A 13794-nucleotide genomic window follows, 5' to 3' on the forward strand; every position below is an offset into this window, starting at 1 on the left:
AAAATGTCCCTTATAGTGTCATATATCCAGTTCTAAAAATGTGCAGTTTGGGACCAAAAGATCTGAAAAAACTCTTATCTGAACAACATGAAATTAAACTTCTAAAGTAAAACAGGATGTTGCTGGGTACATTCACTGTAATATCTGAAAACAAAACCATACTTTTTAAAGCTGTTAGGTCAAGGTATTACATGGTTTCTACTAGCAATAATCTGGTATTAGCTTGCCACGGGCTGATAATATTGTTATATTTAAATGTAATGATACATTTTAATAAGAGAGGGATAGATATTAAAGTAGGGAGATTAGAAACAACTCTGCCTCTTCAGACATAATAAAAAAATGCAATCAAAATCTCATATTGAAGGAATATGAATACCTTCTATTCTGTCAGAATACACATGATCTAAACTTCTGTCCTGTGAACAAGAAGGTCAAATAAATGAATGCACACTAGATGAACATTTCTGGCTGATTTTTTTTTTTTTTTGCTTAGTGCTGTACTGCAGTGCTCTAGATCTTTCATTTAGAATGGCAGACAACTTTACTAAAAGTCAAACCCTCTTAGTCACCTTCTTCCCCCCCTCCCCCCGTCTCCTTAGGAACAAATTGAAAAAGCAATCTCAGTTCCTCAATGCTCATGCTCTCAAAAAGAGGAGACAATTATCTAGAGAGTATAAGGAGAAAGTGAGGTTACCGAGGACAGGAGCCAGGAGAAGGAAAAAAAAATGTACAAATAATTTTGATTTCTGTCTATGGAAATTGTCAAAGGTAACGTACCTTTGGTAGGATCCGGGGCAAAAATGACAAAAATGGTCACAAGCATCCAGAATCTAGTTCTATTATTAAGCTTGTTTAGGCATTCTTATGAACAGTAGGAATAAGTAAAGATCCACCTGAGCAGTAAATACACAAACACAGTGGAAAATGTAAAGTATTACTCCAAGAACCAGACATGACTCATGCCCGGACACATGAATGGTTAAGGAGAAGAGAACTGAAACCTAAGGATGAGATATTGATAGTTGCAGCCCAGGACAGCGGATTACGGATGAGCTGGTTCAAAGCAAGCATAGAAGAAAACTTGTACAACAATTACTCATCTCTTAGCTGGCTGTGAAGTGCTGAAGGTGGCATGTCTCATTCATTGGAAACTGTAAACATTGCAATATAACTGTACCAGAAAAGCATTGGGATCATGACCCTAAGAGACTTGTGGAAAATTAAGTGATTATGATAACCTGGGTCATCCCCATCCCAAATGATAAAAAGCTGGATGCAAAGAGACCAGACATAGTGATAAAAGAGGAACAATTCCAGAATGGCATTAATCACAGAAGTGTCAGTCCCAAGCGATTATTCTGTGAATTGCATGGGAGAAGATCCTTAAGTACCAAGAAATGCATTCTGAGACCAAGAAAATGTGGCAGAAAGATACACAAATATTTCTTATTATTTGGGGTACCACATACTTGATCAAAAAGAATTTCCAAGCACTCCTGGATAGTTTGTTATGATCTCCACAAGGAAGCTCTCTTTGGCATGATGCAAGTTCTACAGCAAACGTTGGTAGTAAATTTGAGAGACTAAGATCATTCTCCACATAACCTGGTTTAGGAATGAGGTTCATTCTTGTCATGATACACACAAAATTAACCCATTTGGAGAAACTGCCCTTGGAAGAAATACTATCATGAGTGACTACAGATAAGACAATGGAATCTGATGAAATACAATTTAGAACACTGAGCTAAATGAAATGCTGTTCACAATGTCATTTACTCCCTGTGCCCATATGCCGGGCCCCCTCTCTACCCATCTTCAAATCATTGTTCAAAGCCCACCTCTTCAATGTCGCCTTCGGCACATAATCACTACATCTCTTCTCAGGAAATTTCATCTACCCCAACTTGACATTTCGTCCTTTAGATTGTAAGCTCTTCTGAGCAGGGACCGTCCTTATTTGTTAATTTGTACAGCGCTGCGTAACCCTAGTAGCGCTCTAGAAATGTTAAGTAGTAGTAGTAGTAATGTCATTTACCCCCAGCCCTTGAGGACCACAAACAGGTCAGATTTTCAGGATCCTCCTAATGAAAATCTCTGAGATCCATTTGCATGTGTACAACCTCAATAGTATGCAGATAGATCTGATGTATATTCATTATTAAAATGTAGCCTAAGAAAACATCAATGTGCTATTTTATTAGGTTACATATTTAATAAAGATTTAGTATTAATAAAGTAAATTGTTTCAATAAGGGAGATATTCACTTATTTGCAGACTGACCCTTAGTAGTATATCACACTGTACTCCTATGGATCAGGCACCATCTTTTCCAAGATGGCGGTACTGAGGAAATGATGCTATTGAATACCTCCTTGCCCTAGGTAAGTATTATTGGTCTAGGGGGAATTCTACAGCATCAGAGTCTGTCTAGTCCTGGGCCTCCCTATGCTAGTATCTGGGCCGGGGTAGCCAGGGAAGGGGGTCCTGACCAGAGATGCCCCTAGATGAAGTTGCCTGGGCAGGGGTGTCCTGGCTGTGCCTGTGGGTGCCTGGATTATAGGTGCCCAGGCCAGGGCTTACTTAGATCTGATAGCCTCTTGAGGATGGTAGCTGGGACTGGTCCTCTGTGTTTAAGTGATGCAATTCACCTCAGATGAACATTTTGCTCCTATGTTACATCCTTACTGCAGGTTTACATGAAGAGTGAAAACTGTACTAACTTTTAGCACTTAATTTAATTTTTTTTATATACCCTGAGAGCAATTACAAATTCTGTGTTTTCCATTTCCACTGTACCACCTTTTAGCCCTGTGGTTTTACTGCTGATTTTCCCCACACTAAAAATCCTGAGTAAACCAATGCCTAAAGGATAACAAACACATGTTTTGGCTTTATTGTATACTTAACCAGCTACAGCCATGCAAATGCAGTCTGATAACGTTTTGCCAGTCTATCACCATAGGTCATTGGTTTTATTTCTACTGAGACAGACAATTCTGCATTTGGTTTAGTCTAAGACTAGACTGGCATAATAACCTCTAATCATTCTTGTTCAAAACCTCTACACAATATATCTATCGTCTGAGGTTTATTCCTATTGCTGTATATGCTACAGTTTTCAATGAAACAGACTATGTAAAAAATAAGAATATTCTCTCCTTATTTAGAATTTTATATAGCTGTAGACTGTAGAGGTTTTATTATGCTCTCATTTGCTGCTGACATTTCATTAACTTTATCATAGGCTATTAAAAATAAATACGAAGAAAATTGTTTTACAAACAGTAGGTTTTTTTTGTTAATAATGACATATTTGTAGGTGTGTCCTCATTGACCAATTATCATAATATAATCCGTATTTGAGACCATGCCCGCTTTATAAGCCATCTGTTTACTAATAAAATTATTTTTACAAGCCATATGCATGCTTAGCTTCAATTCTTTAGGCCTTATTCAAAGAAATATTGTCTGTAAGTACAAAATGGGGGCAAAGTTCTTTCTGAATACAACCTAAGGCTTAGATTTCTCCCTATTGTCCTTTTATCCTTTCTGTTTTCTTGAGATTTTTTAAAGAATACATCTAAATTAGACTAGACATGCCATGCACATTTTCATTAGTAAGATAGAGGGGTTCTATTTGATATAATTAAAAGCAAACATGATTGCACTGCAAGAGAAAAATGATTTCTGACTCAGAAAGCACAATTTACCCAAACTATGGGGTCCATTTACTAAGGTGCGCTAAAAACTGGCTTGTGGTATTGGAGGCACGGGTGTTGGGTGCACTGATCCATTTTTCAGCACGCCTGTAAAAAAGGCCTTTTTAAATTTTTGCTGAAAATGGACGTGGGAGAAAATCTAAGTGCTGTTAATTGGATGTTAACAAGCAACTATAAGCACTAATTAATATCATTTAAAATGCACGCACACAACTCGATAAGGGGTTCTTTTACAAAATCGTGGTAAAAAGTGGCCTGTGGTAGTGTGCGTACATCTTTTAGGCGCGTACTGGGCCATTTTTTTTTTACCATGACAGGGAAAAAGGCTATTTTTAATGGGCCGGGAAATGGGCCTGCACTAATATTAAAACTAGCCTGTGCCTATTTATGGCCTGAGCCCTTACCGCCACCCATTAACCTATTGGAAAGGGCTCACGTGCTCAGGGCCGGTCTTAGCAAGTGCGGGGCCCTATGCAGACCAATTTGGTGGGGCCCCATCCTAGCCCCGCCCCTATCCTAGCCCCGCCCCACCCCACCCATTGATAAGATTATTCAATTTTTAGAAAATTTTCTATTTATGAAATTTCAAATAAAGACAAATGAAGCTAAACTTGTACAGAAAAACTGATTGAAATAATAAGCACAATGCTATCATGAAACCCCCCCTCCCAAGAAATTATTCAGTTCAAGTCCACAATTAGTAGTTCCAATTCTCATAACCCTGGGGGGTCAGAGGTGCGGACACACAATCTCTCCACTGCAAAACACTATACACAAACTTGTGCAAAAACACAGTCAGAACCTTACCAAACCATAACAGCACTAATTCTAAGGACAGGACGAGCTACAACCTTATGCATGGAAAGGCAGAACTGTAATTACACCAGGCTCTAAAACACCAATACACTACCTTGTGAAAAATAAAAAAGGGCTGCAAATACTACACGCTAGCAGGATACTGTACCTTGATCACACATGAAAAACACATGACACAACAAATATGAAGGCAAAATACTGAATGGAACGTTACCTCAAGAAGTCAGACTCAGCATGCAGCAATACTAGAAAAATTGAAACTTACATGCAAAATATCACAGATGCACATTTCTAAAAGCTGACATATTCCAATTAATAAATTCTGAATAAAATACATTTTTTCTACCTTTGTTGTCTGATCATTTAGTTTTTCTATTCGCTTTGGTCCCAGAGTCTTCTGTTTTATGCAGTGTCTTCTTTCTGTTTGATATTTTTTCTCTCACCATGTCCACCATCCTCCTGTGTCCTTATGTGTTCTGTCTACCATCTGTAGCCCCCTGTCCCTATCCTTTTTCCAGTTTCAGCATCTGCCTTCAAAGTGTTCCGATCCAGCCCTTAAATTCAACAATTTTCCCTCCATCCACATCCAGCATTTCTCCTCTCTCCCCTCCCCTCCATTTCCAGCAATTCCTCCTCTCCCTGGGCTCTGCCATCCCATCCAAGTCCATCCTTGGCCCTCTCTGCCCTTCCCTCCTCCATCCACATCCAGCAATTCTCCTCTCTCCCCTCCCCTCCATTTCCAGCAATTTTTCCTCTCCCTGGGTCCTGCCATCCCATCCAAGTCCATCCTTGGCCCTCTCTGCCCTTCCCTCCTCCATCCACATCCAGCAATTCTCCCCTCTCCTCCATTTCCACCTATTTCTCCTCTCCCTGGGCCCTTCCATCCCATCCAAGTCCATCCTTGGCCCTCTCTGCCCTTCCCTCCTCCATCCACATCCAGCAATTCTCCTCTCTCCCCTCCCCTCCATTTCCAGCAATTTCTCCTCTCCCTGGGCCCTGCCATCCCATCCAAGTCCATCCTTGGCCCTCTCTGCCCTTCCCTCCTCCATCCACATCCAGCAATTCTCCTCTCTCTCCCCTCCCCTCCATTTCTAGCAATTTCTCCTCTCCCTGGGTCCTGCCATCCCATCCAAGTCCATCCTTGGCCCTCTCTGCCCTTCCCTCCTCCATCCACATCCAGTAATTCTCCCCTCTCCCTTCCCCTCCATTTCCAGCAATTTCTCCTCTCCCTGGGCCCTGCCCTCCCATCTGTTCCTCTCTCCCCTGCCCCCTTCCATTCACCCATGTATCCAGCAATTCCCCTCTCTCCCTGAGCCCTGCCATCCCATCCATGTCCCTCTTTCCCCTGCCCACCCTCTTCTCTCCCCCACGATCGATCCCTTTCCTTTTTTGCTTTTAAATTTACCTCCAGTCCGGCAGCATCAGTGAAAGCGCTCCCAGTAAAAGCGCTTCTCTTCGCTGTGTCCCGCCTTCTTCTGACGTCATGACGTGGGGGAGAGAAGAGGGCGGGCAGTTCGGACAAGCGGCGGCGATACCCGGGCAGAACTAGGTCAAGGCTGACTGAGGCGCGCCGCGCGGGGCCCCCCTAAGCGCGGGGCCCTATGCGGCCGCCTCGGTCGCCTCGGCCTAAGACCGGCCCTGCACGTGCTACCCATGTGGTAATCATGCAGCATGCGCTAACAAGGGCGTACTGCCAGTTACCTTTGGGAACGCCTCTGCGGTAGAAAATAAGAAATTATTTTCTACCCTGGGATTCAAAGCAACTACAGAGGCTAATACAGTATACCCAAAAAGCATACAAAGGAAGAGAACACAACTGGGCCTTCAAGACTGAGACAACAGGAATCCTTTATTGAGATCAGACCCGACACGGGCAGTGTTTCGGCGTAAACAATGCCTGCCTCAGGGGTCTACGTATAGTATCAAGATACGCAAGTGGGGGGCTCAACTCCCCACCAAAGTTTTCACTGACCGACGGCGTTCTACAGAAGTTTTACAAATTACTTTTGTGGTTTTTACTGACCAACAGCGTTCTACAGGAGTTTCTCAAATTTTTCTGGTGGGGAGTTGAGCCCCCCCACTTGTGTATCTTGATACTATACTTAGACCCCTGAGGCCGAAACACAGCCCGTGTCGGATCTGATCTCAATAAAGGACTCCTGTTGTCTCAGTCTTGAAGTCCCAGTTGTGCTATTATTATTATTATTTATTGCATTTGTATCCCACATTTTCCCACCTATTTGCAGGCTCAATGTGTCTTACATAGTTTTGTTATGACATTGTCATTCCAGGATATCAGATAAAATTAGTAATGTGTAGAGATTAAGTAAGGGGAAGAAGGGAATTCAGCACACACCAAACTCACGCCGATTGGGTGCACCCTACCTGATTGCCAGCCCTCCCGCACCTTTGTAAAAGGGCCCCACAGTGTATTCTGTAACGTGGTGCATGTAAATTCTAAGTCACATAGTTGAAAAGGGGGCATTGTTATGGGTGTGGAATGGGCAGGGGTGGGCATTTCTAAAATCTATACACATTATTATAAAATACACCAGCTCTGCACCTAATTTAGGCGTCTGGAGTTATGCCAAGTAAAATATAGCCTAAATGGACGGGATCAAATTTGGTTGCACGGAAATTTAAGCCTATTCTATAAAATTTAGGTGTACTTTAGAGAATAGGCCTAGGCATATTTTTTTACTGCGTGTATTTTTCAGGTGCCATATATAGAATCTAGCCCCATACCTTTAACACAATTAGGGGCCCTTTTACAAAGTGGCAGTAAGCCAATGTGGGCTTACCGCTCACTAAAAGGGAAGTACTGCCAGGCTACCGCAGCAGCCCAGCGATATTTCCCTTTCCCAGCACATGCCATTTCAGGCGCTGCAAAAATATTTCAATTTTTGTAACGCCGGTGTGTACTCGGTGGTAATTGGGTAGTGCAGCAAGCTGCCTGGTTACAGCTGGGTTAGCACAGAAGCCCTTACCACCACCTCAATAGGTGGTGGTAATTGAACACTCCCCCCCCCCCCCCCCGAAATGACCGTGCAGCAAGTTTACACACTGCGGTAAAAGGGGGCCTCGGTGTGCATCAAAAACACCAGCGCAGACCCCCCTTTTGCCACAGCTTCGTAAAATGACCCTTAAAATATTTAATAAATTGCTTAAACCATTTTAATAGTGGTATAGCCCATTATTTTTCCTCTCCTTGTAATTAATATTTTTGTTTTTAAAGCTGCATTAACATAGTTTAATTGTCATTACCAGCTAATAAAACAATTGATACTACTACTACTACTTATTTCCGTAGTGCTATTAAACACATGAAACTTTAATGTGAAATGCAGTTCCAGTTGCTAAATATGGTAGAATGTAAGGCAAGAATAGAACAAAGTGAGTTTTATCAGAAATGCAGCATTATAGTATATGGCATTAGGCCATATTTGAACATACAGAAGTAGTGGAGAAACTTTGTGAGATTCCTAGGAGATATGCTGAAACATACAATTATTTTGAAAGCTGTGGGTGTTTTTGATGCACCAGCCTTCCTGGAAAATTAAAATCCATAGACCAAGGTTGTTCATAAGGAAATCTTAGCTGGTGAGGAAAAGAGAGATTTTTCTGACATGGAGGAATTCAAATATACCTTCATATTGGCAGGGGAGAAAAGCTTTGCAATTTGGTGCAGTTGGAAAGGTTTTCAAGGAAAGCGGCTCACAAACAAACAAATGTCATTTATGGCAATACTGGAGGCTTATTTCCAAAGAACATGATATGTAATGTCCCATAATTGAAAATAACAAGAAAGATAATTGTTTTAATATCACCTTGTGTCTGTATGAAGTGAATAAACTAAATCAAAGGGGTATTTAAAGTGAATAAAAGTTCAGCATATATACTCCAAGGCAAGAAAAACAGTAGTAAGGAGTAATGGCATATATAAAATACCTTAGGAATAAGTTAACCTTCTCCACTTTCAACTTTCTGAGGTCCTCTCAAGGAGCATCACTATGACATTTATTTTTGAAGTATACGGACGTCTCAAACTACCGAAATGGGTGTCCATGTGCTTGAAACGTCCAGATCCCGATTTTGTAAAGTCAGGATTTGGATTCCAGCACTGCTGTACATGCAAATAGCAAGGGGGAGTGCTCTGGGCATGTTTTGTATGGGAGTAGGGAAGCCCCAAAATCAGGATGTCCAACAGTGATTACCAAAGGGAAGGAAACATCCATGTCAAGAAAGAAGGCTGTCCTTAGACCTGTTTCTTATCATGTCTATGGTACAAAATGGTGCTTTGACCTCTGATTGAGCAACTGACCATTAAAGGGGCTAAGGCATGATAGATAAGGCATGATATCTCCTTAATCCCCCAGTGGTTGTTGCCCCCCTCCCTCTTCCTGAAAGTGAAACTGAAAATGAATACCAGCCTCTGTGACAGTTAGGGAGTGGGAAACTGGGTGGGTTATGGGTAGAAGATGGGCGTAGACTGCATGCTGTAATCAGTGCACTGTACTTACTGTGCTCTTGTCACTTGTGTGGTTAGAACATATGAACTAAATGACCCCTCTAGTAAAGAACAGTTCAATACAGTTACTACAGAGGGCATGCTGTGCATGGTCCCAGTAATTACTACACAGCCTTTGCAATTATTATGTTATTTTTTGTTTTTAAAGCATGGAAAGTGCAAAAAAACATGCTACACTCTGGTAAAAGGGCCCGTAGAATACAATGAATATCATGTCATTGTTAAACTTGTACAGACATAAATGTGGCCAATATCAAAGAGCTTTCTTGATGGAACCAATTAAAGTGTTACAAGTGTTAAAGCAGAGTTAGAAAAGGTATAGAGAAGAGCGATGAACATGATTAAGGGGATGAGACAACTTCACTATGAGGAAAGGCTAAAGTAGCTTGGGGGTATGTTTACTAAGGTACGTTAGCATTTTTAATATGCCTGTAAATTTAAGGCGCATTAAATGCTAATGCGCCTATACATTTCTATGGGCACATTTAATGTTTAATGCGCGTAAACCATTTATGCGTGTTAAAAACGCTAACATGCCCATAGCGCTGCTTAGTAAACATAGGCATTGGACTCTTCAGCTTGAAGAACATATAGCTGAGGAGAGATATGATAGAAGTCTATAAAACACTGAGTGGAGTGGAAATGGTAGATATGAATCACTTGTTTAATCTTTTCAAAAATACTTTGGATAATTTCCTAAAAGAAAAGACCATAAGTCATTATTAAGATGGACTCGGGAAAATCCACAGCTTTTTTTCTAGGATAAGGAGCATAAAACCTGTTTTACTCTTTTTGTATATTGCCAAGTACTTGTGACCTGGATTGCCTACTGTTGGAAACATGATACCTTTGGTCTGTCCCAGTAATTCAAGGCTTATGTCCTATGTTAATTCTTACTGCTGCCTGACTTATTGAAATTGGTCTTTTATTGCCACATGTAAGTTTTTATCATCTCTCTTCTTTATCCAGGTGCAAAGAAGGCTACCAAGGAGTGCGTTGTGACCAATTTTTGCCGAAAACTGATTCCATTCTCTCAGACCCAAGTATGTCAAACATCTAGTTTTACCTCATTCTCTTGGGAAAATAACATTTTACCTTATATGTTTAAAATTTTAGAAAAGCTCTCATGAATAAGATTAAAAAGAAATATATATATATATTTTTCTGAATATCTTATAAGCCATGCTTTTTGGCATCCATTTTGATGACAAAGTTGAATGATGGTTAAATTGTACATATATAAAGAAACAATGAGAATGAAGATCGGTTTCTATTGGTTTATTTGAATCAATGTTCTTTAATTCTTTGAAAAGTATCCCTTTACAATCATTCAATATGTTTAAACACTATCCTTGTACACAAGTTAACTCAGGGCCGCCGAGAGACTGGGCCAGGCCCGGCCGCCCCCGAGGTCGTCGTCATTGCCGCCCCCCCTGGGCCGCTGTGCCGCAGTTCTCACCCGCCCCACTCCGTCCATCACTGGGCTGGGCCCTCTGCATTGAAATCATCACAGCGCCTCACCTGTCACCTTGCTCCATGACTGAAATTGCAGCAGCGGCAGATCGGATTCGCCTCCCTTCGGGACTTCCCTCCCTGTGTCCCGCCCTCGCAGAAGTTACATCAGACGAGGGCAGGATACAGGGAGGGAAGGACCAAAGGGAGGCAAATCCGGTCTGCCGCTGCTGCGCTTTCAGTCACGGAGCGAGGTGACAGGTGAGGCACTGTGATGATTTCAATGCACAGGGCCCAGCCCGGTGGCGGACGGAGGGGGTGGGTGGGGACTGCAGCGCGGCGGCCCGGGGGGGCGGCGACAATGACAATGACCTCAGGGGGGGGGGGGGGCCTGCACTAACCACCAGGCTACTCACTGATTGATTGTCCCTAACTGGCTTCTTCATTATGATAACCAGGACTTTAGAAAATGGTATTCCTAGTTTTACTTCCATCAAACATATAAAAGGCAAGTGACCGACTCACCTGCAAATGCACAGTAGAGTCAGAACGCTGAGAGTGTAGAAGTCCAAGCCCCACCTCCACCAGCAGTACAGCCCAGTAGGGAGGAGGGCTTGGACATGGGCGTGGAAATCGGAGGAGGAGGGAGCAGGGAAGGAAGGAGGGTGGTGGAACTGAGGGAAACAGACGCAGCGATGGAGAACTGACAACACAATGACGGTGGAAAGAGGGAGGGCGACACCGGTGGGGACGGCAAAATGGCGGCGGCGGGGACGGCAGGGCACAGGAGGTCACAATCGCAGTGGATGGGAGCCAGAGGATGGAGGGTAGGGGAGAGAACAGTTGATGGACACGGGTGGATGGAGCGGATGGGAGGGGGAGAGGAGGGTTGCTGGACATGGGGGGAGGGCAGGGGAGAGAGCAGGGTTGGTGGATGGGGGGATGCCATAGGAAAACAAAAAACTAGCCCGTTGTTACAAGCTTAACGGCTAGTCTAAGCATATTTAAAACAATTTTAGCAACTTGAAACTAGAAGGGGCAAAACTGCTTGCAAAACTCAGCCAAAATCACATCTGAGCCCAGTAATTTATGGGGTGCAATTTCTCCAAGTGGGTTAGTTTTGCATATACCATGACAGGAATGAACTTCACTTGTAAGCCAGGGCATGTGGAGTATGATTTCAGTCTCTCAAATTTTCCTGCTGACACTCGCCATATTACTTGCATGCTCTGAAGGTTTCTACTTGTCCTCTCCACTTATCCCATCATGAGAAGAGTATTCAATGAGATGACTCTCTGGGAAGATTAAGTCCTTCTCAGATGTTCCAAGAAACATGAGATCATCAATTTGAGAGACTTCACAAGAGTTAGATTTGAATAATATTGACAATTTTTTTTCAAAATGTCCTGATCCTCTAAAAGATGCTATTCAGAACAATCATTAAGGGCTTGAATCCTATTTTTAGTAAGATATGTAGTAAGATAACCTGTCTTAATGGCAGCCTATGTGGACAACTTCCCTCCTTGGTCTCATTGTGTAGAATGGGTCCTGTGGTAAAATAGCCCATCATAACACCAATCCACCATCATAGCATCAAAGTCCATTCCTACCTGCCTTAGTACCCAACTATTGGCACAATTATAACTTCTTATTAAAGAATTATATTACTTAACTTGGAATGATTCGATTTTTTGTACTGTGATGACTCCTTTCAGGTTGGTGCTGGTCTCGTCATGATTCAGTGTTGAAGTGACAACTTCCCCCCAAATTCAGTTTTTTCTAACTTCTTCTATTTCTTGCTAATAACTTTATCTCTTGTTACTTTTTTCGTTCTCTAAATAGTCAATGTTTCGCCATGTCATGGCGTCCTCAGGAGAACTTAACTTTACTGAGATGAAACTTTTCTCGAACCAAAGGGGAGTTAATTTAGGTAATTAAGCAAAGTAGTCTCATTGCAAATAAGGAGAGATTATAGTAAAAGTGTTTGTAGTGAGAAAGGAAAACATATATATTTTAATTGACTGGCACAATCCTTTGTGCTACTTTCAACACTGTCGCTTTAAAAGTCCTGCCGGTGCACCCTGCAAAACATTCCCAGCAGCCACAGGATTGAATACCACAACAGTTAAGTGCCTTTACCTTACAGCACAGCTTGGCACCCAGCTTCTTTACTTTGAAGCGGGCATGCGGAGACTCATACTGCCACCATACCTCCAAAGTATTATCCTTTATTCACAGCCTGCAAAACAAGAACAGTGACAAAAACAAAATGGACAATACTGTGCTACCTCTGACAACGGCAAGGTTGTTCAAACCTTCACAGCACTTAAATCCCCCGATGAACTCCGCCCTCCAACAACTTCATCCAATCCCTGCTTCCCATTCATCTTTCCCTCACCAATTAATTTCCTTTTCCCAAACTCTTCTTCTTTTTTTCACAGCTTAAATATATTTAGGGCCCCTCTTACTAAACCGTGTAGATGCTTACGCATGCCGAACGTGCGCCAAATTGGAATTTACCGCATGGTTACCGCTTGGCCTTTGGTAATTTCAATTTTGGTACGCATTTGAAAAATATTTTTTTATTTTCAGACACACTTAACAGGATGTGTGCCAAGTGGCAAATGACGCGTGTAGGTAATTACCACCCAGACTCTTTACCATTAGGTCTATGGCTGGCAGTAAGGTCTCAGACCTAAAATGGATGCATGGCAATTTTGATTTTGCCACATGCCCATTTTCGGCAAAAAAAAGAAGCCTTTTTCACAGGTGCGCTGAAAAATGGATCGGCGTGTGCCCAAAACCCGTGCCTACCTTACCGCAAGCCATTTTCAGCGCACCTTAGTAAAAGGACCCCTTATTTATTTATTCAATTAAATACAACACCATTTAACCCTTATACTTCCCTAGTATTCCATCTACTATAATCCCCCCCCCCCCACCAACCAAAAACACACACATATCGTGGCTCCATGCTGCCCAGCCAATGTTATACCCTCCACCTTAGAGTGGAGGGTCTTTAAATAATGCTGAATCAGAAACGAAGACTGAATCTTCCTATTTTGATAATCAACATAAAGGGTAGATCAGTTTCTGAAAACTAAATGAATGTGCTAAATATAATTAAGTTGTAACCTTAAAAAGCAAGAACATGCTATAGACTAAAAGCATCATTTGGCAGGAATTCAGAACAATAGCTGTTCTGGAAAGTAGAACAAAATGCAGACAGTAGATGCCCTTTAAATCAAAGCATACCTTTGAACAAAGAATAT

The 13794-nt window shown here is 42.1% G+C and overlaps 1 protein-coding gene across 3 annotated transcripts in view; it reads left to right on the forward strand.

The window, feature by feature from the left end:
- Positions 1–13794, forward strand: part of NRG3 (neuregulin 3) — a 1503806-nt gene that overhangs the window by 1092849 nt on the left and 397163 nt on the right. For all 3 annotated transcript variants that reach the window (XM_030203279.1, XM_030203281.1, XM_030203280.1), the window contains exon 3: positions 10040–10113. In XM_030203279.1, coding sequence (XP_030059139.1) covers positions 10040–10113 — 74 coding nt within the window. The remainder of the gene's footprint in view (positions 1–10039; positions 10114–13794) is intronic.

Source organism: Microcaecilia unicolor, chromosome 5 (assembly GCF_901765095.1).
Source record: "Microcaecilia unicolor chromosome 5, aMicUni1.1, whole genome shotgun sequence".
NCBI classification, from domain to species: domain Eukaryota; kingdom Metazoa; phylum Chordata; class Amphibia; order Gymnophiona; family Siphonopidae; genus Microcaecilia; species Microcaecilia unicolor.